This window comes from Conger conger, chromosome 6, assembly GCF_963514075.1.
Source record: "Conger conger chromosome 6, fConCon1.1, whole genome shotgun sequence".
NCBI classification, from domain to species: Eukaryota; Metazoa; Chordata; class Actinopteri; order Anguilliformes; family Congridae; genus Conger; species Conger conger.
This window is the reverse complement of record NC_083765.1, coordinates 20908008-20929435: the sequence shown is the minus strand read 5'-3', so window position 1 is coordinate 20929435 and position 21428 is coordinate 20908008. Positions and strand designations below refer to the sequence as shown.

Sequence of the window (21428 nt, the reverse complement as noted above, 5' to 3'; positions counted from 1 at the left end):
CTGTAAGGGGGGAGAAAGTGGAAAAGGAAGGGATGGGCCTAGAGGGGGGGAAGGGCACAGTGAGGTGGTTGTAAAGGATCTACGGATGACTGTGACCTTCTCATCGAAGAAATCAGCAAAGTCATCAGCAGAAAAGGAGGACTGAGGAGGAGGAGGCGGTGCATTGAGGAGAGAGGAGAAAATGGAGGAAAGTTTCCGGGGGTTAGAACCAGAGTTCTGAATTTGTGTTTGAAAGTATTTTGCTTTGGCGGCAGTGACAGCGGAAGAGAATGCCGCCAGGAGAGACTGGTAAGTCTCAAAGGGGAAGGATCCATACACGAGGAGAGAAACCATCTGCAAATATGAGGCTTTCACACGACATCGCTCACCTTTCAATCATGACGTCCGACTGACACCGCAGCATACCTGCAAAGCCACTAGACAGAACGGGCTGCCTATGATCATGCCTGTGATCATGATGACAAAAGGAGTGTCCCCCCCTAAGCTCCCTTCCCCAGGAGAATGACAAATGGCAGTGAAGTCTTGTGTGTTTTCTTCTACTTATTTGCGTCTGCCAAGGTATAAAGGGTGAAAAATAGAGAACTACAAAGGCTTGTACAAAAGCTGGAACAAGATTTAAGTGTGCGTAGGCCTGAGATCTGAACTGAACTTGTCCGACACTGTGACAGCTGATGTTTCACGAGCAAGCGGCTCTGTGATGAGATTATACCAGAGCTGGACTTGGAGGGGGAAAATGGTGTGACTTAAGGCACATTCTACAGGCCCATGATTTAATGCGCTGTTATTTTACTCCAGCTGCAGGGGGAACACAGGTGAACGACTGCAGAGGAATTGAACACAAATTTCACCTGAGGGCGAGAACTGGCAGTTTCTCTAGAATCTGCGGAAAGGTCCGGCACACTGTTAGAAGATTTAATGTTGGAATTTCCTTTTGTTCACTTCTTACAAGCACACACAAGTGAATCCAAACCTCAAGTAATGCATCTTATGTTTTATTGCCATCAGTACTTATACATAACTGCGTGGGCTTCATGGATGAGGTTTACAGTATATCTTACACCATGAATGTTATTATGTACTGTAACACAAACATGGATAGCCTAGGCCGCGCGGTTCTGACAGATTTCCCTGTCGTTCCCTGTTAGCACTCACGGAATAATATGCCAACTGTATAGACATTACTCTGAGTGATAGAGTCACGGGCAGCGTGAAGCGTTCAAATTCAACAGGAATTGTGAAACTGTTCAGCGTTCAAACAAGAAGCAGAATGGAATATGACATTAATGGCATTTGGCAGACGCTCTTATCCAGAGCAACAAAGTGCAAAGTGCGTACCCATAACCAGGGATAAGTAATAATCTTCTAATATTCATATTTTGGACATTTATGAAGAGATCTTTGCTGAAGCTGAAGCATTGCGTGGTCACACAATTGCAGTCCTAACCAGCTGCGGCTGGGGACGGTCACAGTTATACTTGTCTGTCGTGGTAAATACACATGATAAATCATCCATCTCTATAGTGCTGCGAGGTACATTCCTGGAAATTCATAATTGTAGAAGTAAAAATGGGAATAAATTGTATTCTGCATCACTTAAACGACATACAAAAGCTGGGATCATCAAATCACGGTCCTCGATGTCCTAGCACTGCTGGTTTTCCACCCTCCCTTTATCTGGGAGTCAGGTGTGAAGACAGTCTGGTCAATCAGTAGCACTACTTTCTCAATCAATTACCCAGGAGAAAATAAAACCAGGGCCAGATTTGCATTCAAGGTCCACATTTCATGATTACAGTAGGAAAGGAGCATATTTGAGAGCTTGCCATGGTAAAGTATTAAAATATTCAAGCCACTGGGATTCAGAGGTTGTTATGACTTACTGTATGCTACATATTTTACAGTAATTGAATCAATGACTAGCCTTTACAGTAGATGGTTTAAATTATCGTTGTAGGACCACTGGGGATTCCAGCCACAGGGAAATCTATTCAGGTTAAACCCGTCAAATCCTGTGAATTCATTACCGGAAATGGATGGGGATGCTTCATAGGGTTAAAATGAAGGTGGGCCAAAAGCACGTATGGTAACTTTAAATGAAAATATTAAAACATTAAAATGATGGAGCAGTGTTACTTCGGTGATGATTGGTGGGAAGTCCGTCTAGAGAAAGCCCCCTCCACAACTCTCTACACAGTGGCGTACACACACAAATCCATTACAGCCAAACCTCATTTCATAAAGTAAACAGCAGGGAACTACATCACGATTGCCCACGCTGTTCACAGAGAGAATTATTTAGCAGAATTTAGTTTTGGGAATGACAGATTATTACAGCCGAAATTAGCCGCGTCAGTTATTTACGGGAAGCATATCCAGTCAGAAAGAACATGTATCACTGGTCACTGTCCTGTGGGCCAGGCCAAACAGGCTATTCATCATGCTAATAGCATTACCACATTATCTGGCCTGGCTTTAGGTTCAGAAAGCTTATGATTGTACAGTAAATTTAGACAGCGGATGCTGCAAAAGCTCATTGTGAGAAATGTTAAATACACAATATAAAAATGGATTTGATTTGGTTCATAGCAGCAGCATTTTGAGTGCACGCCACAATTTTCTGCGCCTTTCTTCTTTTTTTTAACAGCCATGAAAACACAACACAAGGTTCAATGCTGGTGGGGGGAAGCACTCTAAAAGATCTGAGGATGAATGTGCTTCTAATTACAAAGTGCTTCCTGCCCGAATCAAGAAACTGCTGGAAAATTACCATGCCCACTAAAAAGGAAATGCTATAGAAACTTCATTCTGAATGCGTGGTAAATGAGATTACCATTCTCAGGTGAATTTTAGGGTACATGAGGAAAGCCAAGGCGTAGTTGATAGCGATGTAATCAGATCAATAAGATTTTAATGTTTCCTTTCTCAGCTTTCTCAGTGATACCCTGATTGCCCATGGCTTTTAGTATGGCTTTATTCACAGTTATTTACATTGCCTATTAAATATGTATGCCTGTAGACGCAATTCACACCATACCATAAATACAAGCAGACATTATGCAAACCAATTTAAAATGTACAAAATAATTAAATGAATAATTGATTAAAACGTGGTCAAATTCAAATTAGTTCTCCAGAAATGCAGTTTTAGAATGAGACAATTTTAGCAAGGAATGCATTACACTGCGTGAAATCTAGTGTTTTGGGTTGTAGCTCAATTTAAAAATCACCCTGCATTCGTGTGTACGCCAAACAAACGTAAACCTTTTTAGAATTTTGTGGAAGATTATATATCGGTTCCCATTTGATTGCGAGAATGTTCTTTTTTTTTTTTAATATATTTTTTAGGCCTTTTTCAGCTTTATTGGACAGTATATAGTATAGAGAGACAGGAAGAATGGGAGCGAGAGAGAGGGGATGACATGCGACGAATGTCGGACGGTCGGATTCGAACCGCCGACGTCGCGGCTCGCAATGAGCATGCGGTCAGTGCTCTACAGGCTGCGCCACCGAGACACCCGGTTTGCGAGAATGTTCTGAACAAAATGTTCCCTGAACAGTCTGGGGACAATTCTGTTGTTCCAAGGTTCTGCTACATAAATACATTACCGGCAACAGCGCCTGATGGTTATCATTTAGCCATTAAAAACGTCCTGGATGATACATTTAATTACGGTTTAAGAATGGCCAGGAAGAAAGGATTAAAAGGCACTTTTGTTCTGGATAAAATTAACACAGTAGTGTGCAAAAATGTGGCCACCCCTGGTCAAAAAATATTTTACAAAGAATATCTAAGTGAACAGATGCAAACCTGACCTCTAAATGTTACAACAATGAACATGACATTTCTTCCCTTTTTTTTACAGTTAAAAAAAAAAAAGGAAAAAGGCCCTGTGCAAAAGTTTGGGAATCCTGTCAGAACACCTCGAGCTCAGAAATATTCTTTGGCCTCCTTGCATATACAGCATGTTTGAGATCTCTCCACAGATTTTCAATAATATTCAAGTCTGGGGACCATGGAGATCATCTGCCTTTCCTGGATGTACTTCATGGTTGTGTCAGGTTTTGGGACAGAGGAACCAATCGCAGACTCAGGGATAACGTGAATAAGGCAGGCTTTAATGGCAAAGGGCAGATCCAAAACGTAGTCAAAAAAACAGAATCAAAACAGACAGGTACATGCAGGGCAGGCAGGACGAAGTCGGGAAACAGGCAGTGTTCGAAAACCAGGAAGTCCAAACAAGCAGAGGTACAAAGACAAAAATCCAAATTAAAGCAGACAGAATATAACATGGCACAGGCACGGGGTAGAGGAAGCTAGAACTGGGGTAGGGAACAAAATAACAGATAAGACGAACCAGCAACAAGAAACTGAAAAGCACAGGTTTAAATAGACTAACAAATTAACTAAATGATAAACAGATGTAAGTGCTGGGGAACAGATAATGAGAAACAGATAACAGAAAAACAGAACCTGACAGGTTGATTCTGAGGTATGCTTTGGATCATTGTCCAGCTGGAATGCCCAACCTCTCTTCAAATTCAATGTCGGGACAGACCTTTAGCTTCTAGAGTTTCTTGATGGATTTCCTGGAATCCATTCTTCCTTCCACTCGCACAATATTTCCTGTGCCCCCAGCTGCCACACTACCCCAAAGCATAATGGATCCACCTCCATGCTCCACAGTTGACACCGTGTTCTGCTCTACAAAGGCTTCACCCTTTTTTCTCTAAAAATACCTTCTTTGGTCACGCTTGCCCGGTGAACATTTTCCACTGTGGCCGTCTGGAAGGACTTTAAGTAATGGATTCAGCGCAATCATGACATAAGCATTTTAAGCCTCAGCGTGTGACCTTTGCTTGACCACAATCGGTCTAACATCTACAGCACATGACAAATGCCTCTGCTTTACTCAATTAAGACACGGCATCGTTAGTTTACAGATGGAGGACGATATCCACCCTGCTAATTAAATGGATGTGCTAATGCTCTGTCGGTGCTGTTGCTGCATTGCGATGCCAGACTGCTCTGATCGATGCAGCATTCCCCAAGTTACGCTCCGCGCAAACCCAATTTACCCTGAACTCTGCCCCTCCCTCGTTCTCTCCTGTAATTGGTGATGAGTGATGGAGTTCATTTGTAGCTAATAAGCGTTAAAGTGACAGTCTGCGCAAGGAGGGGGCTGCAGGGTTAGATTTAATCTGACGGCGTGGTGGTCTGTGAAGAAATGCGACGCCATTTCCCAAATTAAATGCGTGAGGTGTGGAAACCCTGTTTTTTTTTTCTTCTTACATGATTTAACTGATTAAATTCATGAGCTAGTCAAATGAGTCTTCGATCAGATACTTGGTTATTTGGGGCAGGTGTTTTCAATTCAGTGCTAGAAGAACAACCTGGATCCATACTGATTGTTTTCAGATAAGTTCAATGTCCCTGGTTGAAACTTGCACCCGCTGCGCCAACAGGAACTTCAGTACACGATTAGCGGTGTAATTGGTTCAGCCATATCAGTTTCAATCTTCAGTATAAGGTACAAAGCCAGTCCTGCTTCATTCAGCTGAAGCCAAAATGTCTCCTTGCTGCTGTGCTGCAGCAGAAAGGCCACTGTAAGGACTGACCTGAAGCTGTCATATTTCATGTAAATGAATGCTTCTGGGCATCATAGACCGTGTGCTTAATGGTGCTAATCGCTCCAGTGTTGTGTGGGCTGGATTAAATCCCTTGGTAGTACACAAACCAGAGGGAAAAAGCACAAGTGTGAAATCCACAGCAACACGGACTCCTGGACACACGCATACGCACGCACACACACACACACACACACACGCACGCATGCACACACACACACACACACACACACACACACACACATACAGAAGAGCGTGTTCAGAAGAGCGTAGACACCACACCTGGGGCCCTGCTAGGAGAGGCACCCTGCTGAGGGGGTCTTTTCCTTAAAGACATCAGTGACACATGATTATGAATGCAGCATTATTGTTACCATTATTCATATCTGCATTTGATTAGCTGCTGGAGGTCAAACAAGAACTCAATTGTAACTTGCAGCATTGGGCCTTGGGAATTTGATCAGGACACTAGGGTCAACAGCATGCAGGCACTGTTTGATCTGCATGGAAGAGATCCACACTTCCAGTTCCACAAACACAAGCAAGCTCTCGTTTGGCCTGAGTTTTACCTTCTAAATGCACATTCATTATTTATGAATCATTAAAAAAAAGGATTCAGCCGAGAGTTGAAGTGAAGCTGGCTTAATCCAGACCAAGACCACAATTTAAAATGCTAGGGGATATAAAACTGAGCCTTATTGCTATTAGTTCCAAGTATAGGACAGAAGCATAAGTCCAGCATCTGATGTACATTGTTCTATCAATGAACATGACTGAATGAAATCAAGGTAACGAAAGATCAGCTGTGTGCTCATATCCTTTCTTCCACACATTCTCCAAGAATAAAAGACGTCTTTAGCACATTGAAAACCCTTCAGAGTAGGTCTGAAGATGTCGCCTAAGAAAAGCAGATGGCCTGATTAGTATTTCCCTCTCACCTATGTGACTGCCTGAATTCTGTTTGAATTTCATAGAGGGAAACAAACTAATTACTGCAGCCAGGAAGACGTGGATGTTTTAACAAGGGTCTCGCTCTCTGGGCTAAATTTAGACTAGGATTTGACTGATGGAAGCTTGTCTGATGTGTGTGTGTGTGTGTGTGTGTAAACATGTCAGCCAGAGGCGGTTGGTCGCTTTAAAGTCCTCCAGCACATGCGCTTTTCATTCTGCAGTTCACCAGCAAGGCGAGGCTTAAGTGTAGCCAGAACAAAGGCTTCTGGGACAGGAAATGTACATTTTCAAATGCACAGTTGGTCCTGTAATGGCTGCTGATTGGTCAACTGAAATTCCAAGCAGTACCAATGTGCATATGTAAAGGCTCAGTCGAATACCTGTAGAGATTTAGCAGTTTAATATCTTTGCACTCTCAGCTAACATAAATATCCCAGCTATTAAAGGTCTAAGCGGTGAACCATGAGAAAAGGGGTCTTTGAGTCTCCTCAGCTGGAGGTCTAGGTGTTCAAAGAGCCGTCCGCTGTTTCATTACTGGTGTGCGGGGAAGAAAACCGCTCTCAACCTCAAAGCAACAGCGAAGTCAATATAATACGTTTCTGCATGAAACTCTTCTTTGGACTTTCCTTGTTTGGCGAGAAATACATTTTTGCTTGCAGAAGGTATCACTATTCATTTTTCTGTTGAAAATGCCAAAATTATTTTTATCATTATTATGATTGTTTTTTTTTTTTTGCATTGCATGTTAACTGCACAGATCATGGCTACAGTGATGCTGGAGCCACCAACCCTTGCACCTCATCCACTAGGCTACAGGCTTCCCTTTTCTGAGTAAGTGACTGGCCGTATACCACTCAAATACAGGAAACAATTCAACAATACAACTCTCCCTGAATGATATCCCCAGAAGAACACACATAGATGCATCATACAAGGGCAATAGAAGAGAGATGCAATAAGAGTGTATGGGTATAATGCAGTGCAGTACAGACTACTGTGGTTGTTGTACGTCTTAATGTTCCCAAAATGACAGAATGTACAGTACCATACTGTTGAAAAACTACAAAATGTAAGATATACTGTGCTTACTGTGGCCAAATATAATAATGTATGGCATCACGCAAAGCAATTTCAAACAGGCAGTATGTACTCACAGCTTGCATAAGTGTGATGTTAATTTAAAGTGAAGAAATGACATCCCTGGTGATTGTGTATCTATGACTGGGGTATGTGCTCGGATGCTATCGGGTATTCTGCTAGTTTCCTTCGCAGAAAGCGAACAGTTTGTTTGCACGCAATCGAGAGTGGCCGTCTCCCTTCTGTATTGACACGGTGACCTTTTACCTTTCCGTTTCAGCAGAGAGCGAGTTTATCCCCAGGGCCGCAGCGATGAGTGTACAGCGGCGTCCTGGAGCCGGCTCTAATGCGCGCTGCGTGATTGCACCAATCACGTGCCAGAGAGGCTCCATATTGGAGATTCCTTCTTTCTGGTCTTGAACAATAAGCTCAACGTCAGAACTTTCGCATGTTTAAAATATTTTGAGTTATTGCTGATCTTATGATTGTATACCCAGTTATGCACGCAGTTGGAGCCAATTCTTGTTCACTATGAAATTCTGAGAACAGAGACCGATACATATTATGCACAGACACACACGTTGAAATTCTTTATTTAAAACAATCCTGGTTTATTTTTCATATCGGTGGAGCGTGCATGTGCGATTGCGTTTGCTTAAAATCCATAGCAAGCATGTCACAAGTGTACGTTGGATTAAGCATTTGGATTCCCCCACTCGTAATTCATATGACAGTTCAATCGAAGTTTTCAGTGGGAGAGACGAGTCTTCCGCTTCGAAAATGGAGCGTTTGGTCCTTTGTCTGTGCATGGTGCTGAACGGACAGCTCCTTTGATTACACGACGCGAGTCCCTGTTTCTGTGCAATATCAAGTCTTCTTAGATAATGGAGTTGGTCAAATGAGTGGTCAAATGTTCAATGTTCTCAGTAGAATTCACAACTGATTCAGTGTTTAACACTGAACATTTTACTGTGTATCACATACCACCAATCCTGCTATTTAGGCTCTTTCTGAAAAGGATTGCTTCGAGTTACGCTCAACATTGAGATTTGGGGATTATTCATTTAGATCCAAACCGCTAATTAACCCTTTTGTCGTTCCAACCTTACATTTCACGGAATTCCATTCAGTTGCTAATACGTCAATTTATTCATTTGCATGCATTCGCCCTTTGACGCAAGCTCTGTGTACATAGCACCAGTAAAACACTGTACGGCCCATTTCCCCTTCACAAGTATATAATAATTATACAGTTACTCATGAGTCATGACTCACATTCGTTAACGATAATGGCTCTCTAGCGCTAACATTGTTGTTATTATATAAGGACGGTAAGGAAACGGCCGCCTCAAACTTTACTGAAACCGTAATGTATTTATAGTAATAACTTGAAAAGACATTGCAAGCTTATTGGACGCAACAAAACCAAATTGCAGAGGTGAAATGTCTGGCATTTTTCTTTGTTTCCAAGTTGATATATACATAGCTAAACCTACACTCCCAGAAAAACGGGAGGAAGCCTTCTTAGTTCTTTATTGAACCTGGTGTGAAGTGTAAACGCTCCCAAACAAAAAACATTTTGCCTGACAAAGAATCATTTGAACTACCGTAGATAGGGTTCTTCTCTGAAATCACCGGGTTCCTTTTGGAACCATTTTTTTCTGAGAGTGTACAAGTGTGCATCTATGTTCAGAACTTCGTGCAGCATACACAATGCTTAAATAATTCTGTATTAGCCCATACCTTGGAAATTGTGGAATTCCAAGTGGAATAATTATCAAGTGGTTTGGCGAGGTAGGTTTCCATAAAACTGCGCAGGCTTTAGGACCCTGTGTTGGCTTGTTTCCCTTCTTTGTACTTTTCTTTCCGCCGCCTGAGCCAGAGAAAAGACATCTGGAAATGTGAGTAGGTGAGTGGAACTAAAATCCGGGAAAACCCCAGCAATGGTTAGGGCACGACCCGCAGTTTCAAAGTAATTTTCTGGCGTTTCGCTCCTGATCGCTGTCGTGTTGGTAGCGCGCTCCCGGGTCTCACCTAAACGTCATAGGACGCGGTCAGTGTAGTTACTGCTCTGTTCGCTTCTGTACAACTTTCACATATTCTCCTGCACAGGATCGCACCAAAGGAGACCCCCAGTTCAGGTAAGCGCCTCACTGACGGAGGCTCCTCGTCTTGACACTCTTGGCCATTGACAGTTGAAGGTTCAATCTTTGCGAGTCTTGGCTATTGTTCGTTAACCAACAGCTTTCTGGATTTCCCATTCAACCAATTGGCGAAGGGACACATGTGCAAGTGTTAGCACCGATATTATTTATTTGAATTTTTAATCGGTATTTGGTGTGTTGGAGAAAGCTCATAGTTGGTAATTGACGTTAGCCGTGTTCATGGATTATATAAAAAAAGTAACGTCACATACGTAATGGCTTTGATGTTTCAGTATTCGCTAACCGTCCATTGTGTGACTGCGAATAATTTAAGTCTAAAGAGTTTACTATCTGCAGTTGTGCAAATTATGTGGCAGAAGTGTGTCATTTTGCCAGGGATTACGAGACGCCTACATTATTTATAACCAAAAGAGGAAGATGTAGCCCGTGTATTGTGTGATCATGCGTGGATCTTCATGCATCTTTATCTCTTGTGTAGGTTGAAATATCAGCGATGGGCGAGCGGGTGGATTTAAATCACTTATTTTTTATTGGATTTTCTGTCATGGTGTTTTGGCACGCAAGGTGAGTTCTCTCTGTTTTTAAGGTGTAATTTATGTATATCCTGCCGTTTGACAACGAGAAACCACGCGTAGGCTGGACCCTCTGACTGTCTGCGATGCAAGCACACTCTCCAAGCCCTGCGACGCGACCAAACACCAACGCGAAGTCGCGACAGTCGGATGTAATTAGTCCCCACCGCGCCGTAAAGAATCGACAATAAAGGAAAAAAACTGGGTGGATTTGGTAGCAACTCTGGTGGCGTTTGGAACCGGTTTCCTCTAGGTGGATATGCGCCCGACTTTGTAGAGTTGGTATGACGGACTTTGAAATGTTGCGAAGGATCTTCTTGTTAAATCAAGGAGTAGCCTATCTTTGTTCCATGAGCATTGTTTTGTCATTTAAATATATTGGTACATACAGGTGTTCATGATGACGCCTATCTTAACAAATTCTCCAGGACCTGTAGAATTTTTAATATATAAAATTAAAAAATGCATGGCATTTAATCTTACATCAGTTTCACCCTTTTTCCCTCCATTGGAATTGCATTCTAAAGACGGTTCTTTGTAAAACCCTCTGTTATAGGTGTGAAGTGGACATTTACATTTTTATTTTTTAATCCTTTAATTAAAGAGAACATGTTTCTCTTTTGCAAGCATGCCCAGGGAGAAACAGGTGCAAATGGGGCGAGTGAGAGAGAGAACAGCGGTAAAGCCCCTGCAGCAGTTTTTGGGTTAAGGCAGGATTCAGTTTTCATTTAGGGACTCAACTTCATCTCTCCAGATGTCATCATCCCTATATTGCGACCTGGGGCTTGAACCAGCAACTCTAAAGTTGTCAGCCGAACGCCCAAACCTGTTTTTCCTACTGCTGTTCTTCCCACTGCTGTTCTTCCTACTGCTGTTCTTCCTACTGCTGTATTTCCTACCGCTCTTTCTCCTAGCCCCGTTTTTCCTAGCGGTTTTCCCTACCCTTGTTTTTCACTAGGCTACCCTGCCACCCAGATAAGCAGCAAAGACAGTCACAATACCTTTGAAATAAGTATTTCTATGGACTGCAGGGGGGGTTCTGAGTGGAGTTGGTGTGAAATTTGGAGGGGAGAGGAGTGCATGCCACTGTGAGAATGGACATTGATTTGACAGGAATAGAAAATTGACATTTGATTGACAAACACACCCACTGCTACTCCATGTAAAATAAAATAAAAAAATTTCAAGAAAGTGGAAGGAAAATACATAAGTATAATATTTTTTTGAAATATGTACTTTTAGACATGTTCATCTTGAGAATATACCAACCTGCTGAAAGTGAATTTTGATGACTATAACTCCTGATGAACACGGATAAGATGCAGATGAGGAACACCCTTGCCCCAGATATGTGATGCACTCTTAGAAAAAGGGTTCTGACAGGGTTCTGATAGAATACCCCTTTCTTAGTTTTTGTGGAACCCTCTATCAAAGCTATGAAGTGTGAAAACTCCCATACAAACAGAGAACCTTTTAACTAGTTACAGCTCTTCTATGGAATCACAGGGTTCGTTTTGGGGCCATTTCTTTCTGAGAGTGGTGGTCTGAGGAGCTTTATGAACATGGTTCCAGGTGTCATGTGATCATCAGTGACGGTTTTGATTGTCTTTGGCCTTCTGCTTACTCCTCTCAGATCGAGAGCAGACGAGACGGCCACAGACGCCTTCAAAAATAACATCACCCTGTTCACCAGGATCCTGGACAGGCTCTTGGATGGCTACGATAACCGGCTGCGACCAGGACTGGGGGGTGAGTACGTTATTTATTTAACCATTTTGTGACCGTTATTTATTCAGGGAAAACCTAGTGAGAGTAGAGCTCACTTTCACAATGGCGACCAGAGTACACAGAGAAGGAACTGTGGTTCTGTGACAAAACAAAAACAACTATATTTATTGAAAACAAGTACACTCTTCCAATATCATATTATTCAACAATAATTTAAACTGATATACTGATATGAGTGGCTTATGGGCCATTGTTGTAGAATGCACCTACATTAGTTATTTTGTATGTTGACCATCTTCTACTTCATCTTCATGAAGACTACAGTAATCCAACATGAATTTCATTCTAGTCTACCATCCTACCATAACTCAGAGCTGACAAATGGCTTACACATCGTTTCACCATGCTCCTCAATATTTTAAAATCTTTGCTTGAACCAAACTGGACCAAATGCAATTCATTTTACCATGCAGATGAATTCTAATTTGAATACATCTGCCTGAATTATCATTTGATGTGGATGTATTCTAAATGAAAAAAAAAAGTGAATACTATGTGTGTGATGTGGACTGTAGAAAAATGATTTCTAGTTGTTGAATTGAACCCAAACCTGACACATGCCTTCTGGCTCCATTAGGTTGTAGAAAGACTGGGTGAATAGATCCTAAGTGAGATAAAACTGTGACTTAACCTAACATTTTCTCACCTTCCTCTGGCTCATTTAACAGCATTTAAGGTGAAGTTTTTTCTATCCTCAACTGCACAATCCCTCATACTCTCTCATACTCCCTAACCAAGCAGCTGAAATGCCCTACGTCTTCGTAAATAGAACACTCCACTCTATTCTATAGGGATAATTGCAGTCTGCGTCAACATAAATGCGTCCTCCCGTTATTGACCCATCTAACGGTTTTGTCAATCAACATTCATCTCCATAATATGGATTCCATCAGAGCTGTATGGTTGTATTGAAGCAGCAATGCTTTGTGGGAACTCTGCATTGATGGGTTCAGGCAATGCGAGGCACTAATGTTCAGCCATTCAGAAATTGTGCTAAACGGCACAATGACCACTGTGGGTGGAGTATTTACACACAATGGCAACCCAGCTCCCATTTCTCACCCTACCCAGTGCCACAGTAGAGTGCTTCAGCCAATAGGAGGAGAGTTTTAGCTCCAGCTGAAGACAGCAGGTGCCCCGAGGGCAACAGAAGCCTGTTTGTGGGTAATTAAAACAGAGATAACCCAGGGATCCCTGGCCTGCTTTCATCCATTCTGTCCCACACAGCCTGTCCTGTTCAAAGACACATGACCCGTTTGTTAAGGAGAGTGAGTCTGTTTACACTGAGGGCTGCTAGAGCAAGCATGAACACATTAATTGGTAGAAAACGGGGGTAATTTAATTTCATTGGGCAATTTCAACAAATCTGGCATTTCTGTGCTTAGATATTTTTGCGTCTAAATAATAACCATCAGGGGATGTTATTTGTAAGTTATACCCTCTACCATACAGTAGGTGTGAAATGTGAAAGCTCCGATAAGAAGAACCATTTTTCCTGACAAAGAAACCTTGAACTGGATAGAGTTCTTCTATGGAATCACAAGGTTTCTTTGGGAAACATTTTTCTGAGACTGTTCATTGAGTGTGACCACCATGAATGTAGTGTCAGACTTTTTGGGAAACATTTCACAATGCACAATGTTGTGTGAAAGCAAAATGGGAGTAGGACAACAGTGTTTCACAGCATTCTTCAGATGTTTCTTTTTTGTTCTTGATGGACAACTCCATTCCTGGAGGGCAGGTGTGTATGCAGGATTTTGCTGCCAAAAAAACGCAGCAGTACATTATTTTACCCGCAGGTATCTCTAGTGTGCACTTGAGGCCTCAATAAATGAATCCAGTTGCAGCACAATTGTCTGGAAAGATTCAAAGCACTAGCATTAGCACTAGCGGTTTACTGCCATGAGGACAACACTGTGTGAAAGGAGGATCAGAGAATCAACCAGCTGTGCAGGTAACTGCCTCTAATAAGCCCAAAAGGAAGGATGTCCTCACACCTGATTGGCCAAGAGGGGGATGCACCAGGCTGCTCTCAATAATCAATTAAGAGCCCATTCCCATACGCTGAGCTGCAGGTCAATCAAATCACCCTCCAATCAAGCCAAAACCCAAAAGGGAAAGAAAATCCCGGAATAAACGAAAAAGTAAATGAGTCACTGAAGGGAACTACCAGGCACCACCAGAGAACAGGTATCTACTACAAACTGACAATATATCACATAAATTAGAGCTGCAGAGTCGTGTTCTTTTAAGGCCAACTGCCAAGCAGATAAATGATAATAAAGAGTGGAACAGAACAGGGCTAGCAGCGTTTAATTTAGCGTTCTGTCTTCGGGAGAAAGCGTTGTTATCGCTGAAGGTCATGATCGTACAGAGAACATCCCTGTAGCTACTCAATCTGCCTGTAAACAAACATTTTTTTGAATAAATAGTGACATCAAACAAAGGCTGATGTTGCTGCCACCATAATAAATGAACTTTAGTTCGGTTTAAATAGCACCGGGTAGATTGTTTTATTATCAGTGGCCTTCAAAATAACAACTTTTCCCAAACAATGGCTGTGTGTTTGAAACTGCATCCTTAGGATACTACTCGTTTAAAATAAAATTTTAAAGAAAATCAGTCTGAAATTTAGTACAGTGGTATGCTAATATGCGCTTAGCAGCACAGCCTATGCATGACCGGTGTTGAGTTACGTCAGTACTAGTCTAGAGAGAACATGTGTAAAAGTCCTGACACAACAATTACATTATAACAGATATCCCAGCCACCTCTAACTGCGCCCTCCCAGACACCACTCACAGTTTTCACGGTGAGAATCAGAGAATATTCCCTTAGGATCAGCGCAAAATTTCCATTGACTTTTCTCTGGAAAAAAACAAAACAATTTCAAGCTCGAGTTAGATTTCCATGTGTTATTATAAGTGTAATGCAACTGATTGTTTATCAGGGAACAACCTCGAACAGCACAACTCTCTTTGCTCATGTCTCCAAGAGGGACAAATTAGGTAGATCCAACTGTAACTCACAGAACAGTGCAAAAACAACTTCCAAAAAGTAATAATGGGATTTATAGATCTGTTCTGATGATTACACTCACAGAAATACAACAGCCGCATATGTTTAAGACAAACCTGACAATCGGTTGTTTAGTAAATATCAGGTACAGGATGTAATTAAAGGGTTAGAACAGCTCTAATGTGCACAGTACATTACATACTGTATAGAAGTGTAACACTAGGCAGTGCACCCATGTTGTGTCATTCTCTCTCTCTCTCTCTCTCTCTCTCTCTCTCTCTCTCTCGTAGTAGTACAAGTTGATAAATATTGACATCTTCTGGCAGCTCTCGTTATGATTGCTTGAGTCACTTTGCTTGCGTTATGTTTTTATCGCCTGGAAAACCCACAATTACCAGTATTTGCATAGCCTGCATTGGTGCTGAATTACAAAATATGGGGTTTAAAAAACATTAAACTTGCTTGGTTCAGAATGAATTAGCACTTCATTAAAGATTCAAACATTCACCTACACTTATATTTCAGAAATTCTATTTCTATTCACTTCATTTATATGAGTAAATTCTATTTCTAGCAGGTTTATATGGGTAAATCTTATATGTGTGTTTGTTAGATTATCATCCATCTTTCTGTATGTGAGGGAGGCACTCTGTTTGTGTGTCCACGTGTGTATGTGTGTGTGTGTGTTTGTATGTGTGTGTGTAACAGTGTGTGTGTGTTTGTATGTGTGTGTGTGCAACAGTGTGTGTTTGTATGTGTATGTGTGCAACAGTGTGTGTGTGTGTGTGTGTGTGCGTGCAACTGTGTGTATGTGTAATAGTCATAATCACAGTTTCTCTGCTCACAGAGGAAAAGGTGCAGAATGTGTATGTGTGCCAGTTCTGTGAAGTTATAATCACAGTTTCTCTGCTCACAGAGGAAAAGGTGCATAATGTGTATGTGTGCCAGTTCTGTGAAGTTATAATCACAGTTTCTCTGCTCACAGAGGAAAAGGTGCAGAATGTGTATGTGTGCCAGTTCTGTGAAGTTATAATCACAGTTTCTCTGCTCACAGAGGAAAAGGTGCAGCCTATCTGCCATCAGCAGCCATGGTAACCTGCTCCATATCCGTCTGACCCCTGACATCACCTGTCCTCACCAGCTGGGCCCCTAGTCTGTCACACACACCCCGGCGACAGGGTCATGAGAGGATAACTTTTTATTCATTTAACGCAAACCCATGTTTCGAAAACCAATCCGAACTGTAGAAGTAGTTCCTGACCTGTACTGCCGCAGGCAGTGTTTGTACACACAGGGGGTGTCTGTAAATTTGTTCACAACAGTAACTTCCTTATCCTTTTTCTATTTGCTGTAATTCTCACTGAAAGCAGGGGTCGGCAACCCTGGTCCAGGAGAGCCACAGGGTGTGCTGGCTTTTCTTTTTAACTTAAAATCAGCAACCCATTCAGACCCAAGAAACCAGGTGAGGTGAGTTAACTGTGTAATTAACTGGTCAATTAAGGGCTGAGTAACAGCAAAAGCCAGTACACCCTGCGGCTCTCCAGGACCAGGAGTGAGGACCACTGTACTAAAGGAAGTAGTCTGTCAAATGAAATAGCAAATGCCTGGTAATGGACTGATGTAAAATTACATAAATGAATGTCCCCTACCGGCTATGCAGTTATTATTTAGAGGAAGGCTATTTTATGGGCATTTCAAGGCTCATTTGCATGGCCCCATTAGCCTGTATTGCAATGCTCTGGTGAGCAAAGCTCCATGAAGAAAGATGTGACAAAATTATGATCATTACAGATCAGCACGGTGGAAATGGTTCAGAAAATGGGTCCAGTTTAGAAAAAGCCGGAGTTATCTTTTAATATGCTGGTAGCCGCTTTGGAAGAAGGCAGAGCTCCAATGAAACCAGTCTGAGGAGAGAGTCTCAGTATGCAGGATTAATGTTGATTTATCCTTGGAGAAGATTCAGCAATGAGTCAGGCAACATGAAACTCAAGTGCTTTCAGTTTTCTTAAACACAGTTTGGCAAGTTCCACCGCCAACAAAACTAATTCACCGAGCCGTTAAAGAATCGGCTGCACTTAACTAAGTCACAGAGCTAAAGACCGATGCTGATTGAATCAGGAGACTGTCTGTCCGAACGGTTAAGTAAGTTAAGTGAATCGAGATTTTCAGACCCATGAGCAGATCACATTGGGAAATCTTTTCATGGGCCCCTTTTTGGAGGATGATTCTAAATCATGTGATGTCTGCATTGTCTGTGTGTATTGTGTGTGTGCTTTGTGTGTTGTGTTTGTGTGTATGTGTGTGTGTGTGTGTGTGTGTGTGTGTCCCTGTGTGTGCTGTATGTGTGTGTTTAACATATTTGTAGAGCTTTTCTCTAAGGGGTTCAGATTATTCTTTTTTATGTATGCATCAGCATTAATGTCTATGGAAGCTTTTATTGAATTATGTTAAATTAGTGTACTTTTTATGCATTTCTGTGACCTCAATTCCCAAAGAATAGAGAACAGGAAATGAATACATTAAAAACAAACAGTCACAAAGTGCATTCATTTGCTTTAAGCTTGCAAATGAGTATTTTTAAAATGAAAAATGCACATATTTTAGTCTTGTTTACTTTTGTATATTAGCCGTAGCATCATTCAATGAATCCCTTTCATCTTTGTGAAGCTCTTCATATCATAATACAAAATAATGATATGAACGATTTGAGATAATATACTGAACAGATTAGCAATGAAAACAGCCTTGAGGTTCATTATGCGAGGACATTTTCAATAAGCATAAACTACAGGGATGCTCAACATTCTGAATGAAACTTTACACAGTACAATTACCGACAGTCTTCATATCCTGTCATTTATTATGATACTCATTACTAAAATTACCAACAGTAATGTATCTGAGATGTGTTAGAGCCAGATAATCACTAAGTGTGAATTTGCAAGCATTGACAGCATTATGATAATATATCTCTAATACATTGAAAAGTCATTGCCAGTATATTAGCAAATCGCTTTCTAATGACTTGTAGTTGCAAATAGCAAGGAATGCACTAATGTGTAATGAACACAATAGGTGTGTGTGTGTGTGTGTGTGTGTGTGCGTGTGGGTGCGTGTGTGTAATACAATACTAATGTCAAATTGGCATGGAGCACTGTCATACCCTTTAATGCATGTGATTGTATTATTATTTACAGTTACACTTTATTCATTTAAATAATTTATTCAAATTCTTGCATAGACATCATCAAAAGGAACTTGCAGATTTATGTTTATGGAAAATTTTAAATTATGCGCTGTGCACTGGGGGAATCAGAGCCATTGTAACTTCAGTTTTAGCTATATTTAGTGATGTGACAGACATGATTATAATCAAGCTGAGTCCTCTGTATAATTGTGTGTATGTGTGCGCACATGTGCATGTGCGTGTGTGTGTCTGTGTGTGTGTAGTCTGATTATGGGTCTCCAGGTCAGAAACACATAAAGAAAGAAAATTGCCAAAATTAAGATGCATGAGGGACAGGTAGTGTGGCTGAAAGCTGTTATTACTGTTATTTGTGATGTTTCTTATGGCGATGGTGATGATAAGTGATATAATAAGCAGGAGAGTGAGTATGCGTATGTGTGTGTGTGTGTGTGTTTTTGTGTGTGTATATATTTATGTATGTGTGTGCATGCATGTGTGTGTTCCTTGGGGAAAAACTTGAGTCATTCTTCCTCTGCCGTCTCTTTCTCTGGGTGACGGACAGACTCGATGGGGAAGAGGAACAGAACAGTCCTTCCAATTATCCGCCCCCCCCCCCCCCCCTCCTCAAACTACAAACGCCCCCACAGACTGAATTGCCTCCAGAGACCAAACCATCGACCCATGTCAGAGGTCATCAACTGCACCCCCCAGCCGAAATAATCTCAGTGCAGTCAGAGAGAGAGAGAGAGCTTTTACCAAGCCTTGGCAATACAAATGTACAAATTTGTCATGCCAATAAGCATATTGAATTGAATTAACAGACTGAGAGAGAAGACGAGAGAGAGTGATAGATAGATAGATGTTTGGCAGTTATTTGTGCTCTGTACAAAGTAGGCTTTAACACGCGTGACAGAGTTTTGTTCTGGGAGGCCGGTGATGTTCAGGGAACCCTGGGGCTGAACCGCTGGCGTTCTGTAGGAAAAACAAAAAGCGCTCAGCAAACATTCAGTCTGCTGGAGACGCCAGCTGCCCCAGTGTGTGTACCGCGATGATTACCGTGTGTGTACCACGTGTGTACCGCTCGCTCTGATCCTGGTATTTTTACTTTGTGTATACCACTTGATCCGATCCTGGTGTGTTTACTGTGTGTTTACTGTGTGTATACCACTTGCTCCGATCCTGGTGTGTTTACTGTGTGTTTACTGTGTGTATACCTCTTGCTCCGATCCTGGTGTGTTTACTGTGTGTATACCTCATGCTCCGATCCTGGTGTGTTTACTGTGTGTATACCTCTTGCTCCGATCCTGGTGTGTTTTTACTGTGTGTTTACTATGTGTATACCTCTTGCTCCGATCCTGGTGTGTTTACTGTGTGTTTACTGTGTGTATACCTCTTGCTCCGATCCTGGTATGTTTACTGTGTGTTCACTGCGTGTATACCGCTTGCTCCGATCCTGGTGTGTTTACTGTGTGTTTACTGCATGTATACCACATGTTTACTGCACTGTGAGGGGTGAAATGAAGAAGGAGAGGCCCTTGAAGGTTGTGTGTTAGCCACTGCCCGTGGAAACGAACCTCATTAGACGCACTATTCTTCAGCAGGAAGATCTCACACACTGAGCGAGAGGGATGTGCAGGTAGTGTGTACTCCATTTGAAGGGTGTTATTGTCTCTCATGAAAGACTGCAATGCACTGGGGCCCATTCTCAATAGCGAGGAGACACACGCCAGCCAGGGAATCAGAGTGCCGCTTTGTAGATAAACTGTTGCCATGGTGACAGTGTCATCCAAGTTTAATGTTGGGATAAAAATTGTGAAGATGCTGCAAGAGGACTTGTTTGGTTCAGTGCAGCAGGCTTCCATTCAAGCCAAATACAGTTATAATGATGGTGATGATGGTGATCATATTACATTCATAATAGCAACGATATTCATTATTTTTTGATCACGTTTTTGTTTTGCAGATCGAGTCACGGAAGTGAAGACAGATATATACGTCACAAGTTTTGGCCCGGTGTCGGACACAGACATGGTGAGTTCTGTTGATGTGGGCCGTCTACCGGGTGCTTTTGAGGTCACTTTCCTGGGGTTACAGATTCTTTGCCTCCTCCCAGTTTTGTGGGTTTGTTCTTTGCTGTATGAGACACAGCTGGTCCTTCAACAGTACACTCTCAGAATTAAAGTGGCAGTGGAGGTACATTTTTGTTCTTCAAGGATCAAATTCCCTAATATAACCTGAATGCACAGAAATATTCTCTTTTGGTACAAAGGATTTTTCAATAAAAAACTTTGCTGGCTAGGGGTATAATTTCATGCACCTAGGCTGTCTCCCCAGTAACAAGCATTTCTACCTTTTTCAGCACTTTTTGCACCGTGTATACTCATTGACACAGTCCGAAAAAACCACACCCTCCATCTTCAACAGCCAATCATATTGGAGCAAGGTGTTGCCACTAACAGCCACAGCTCCATGACGGAATAACACCGCGGAAAATGCAATAAAACTCTGAAGCGATGAATCCTCTTATCACAAGCATGCCCGGGTCGTGGGGAACAGTAGGACATTTCTAGAATATGCTGCTTTCATTTTTTAGCGCATTGCTCCACGAGACCCATCCTTCTGTCGTGTCCGTTGGGAGCTCTATAATTCATCACTCCATCAAATTGCTCCGGAGCCGAGAGTGTAAACAGTCTGCGGATTCTACCGGAATCCCCGAGGGCTGTATGCATGGAAAATTTAGTTTTTGACTGAATAATGTAAATTATATATGAAATGGTAGGTTGTGACCTAAAACAAAAAAATGTTTTAGTCATTTTAATCCATTATACTTACTATTTCAATTTCAATTTGGAAGCTTGGTGGTTCAAGCCCCAGTGTGACCACGTTAGTATCAGTGCAACTGTTGAGCCCTTGAACAAGACCCTTAATCCCACATTGCTCCAGGGGGATTGTACCCTGCTTAGTCTAATCAACTGCTTTGGATAAAATTGTCAGCTAAATAACTGTAATATGAGTGGTGTACAGTTTGGCTGTTTTGGATCATTC

The 21428-nt window shown here is 41.9% G+C and overlaps 1 protein-coding gene across 1 annotated transcript in view; it reads left to right on the top strand.

Moving 5' to 3' along the window:
• The first annotated feature begins 9562 nt into the window (after positions 1-9562).
• Positions 9563-21428, top strand: part of gabra2a (gamma-aminobutyric acid type A receptor subunit alpha2a) — a 50210-nt gene continuing 38344 nt past the window's right edge. Inside the window, exons 1-4 of the mRNA XM_061244325.1 lie at positions 9563-9794; positions 10297-10382; positions 12024-12139; positions 20347-20414. Coding sequence (XP_061100309.1) covers positions 10312-10382; positions 12024-12139; positions 20347-20414 — 255 coding nt within the window. The 5' untranslated portion in view covers positions 9563-9794; positions 10297-10311. The remainder of the gene's footprint in view (positions 9795-10296; positions 10383-12023; positions 12140-20346; positions 20415-21428) is intronic.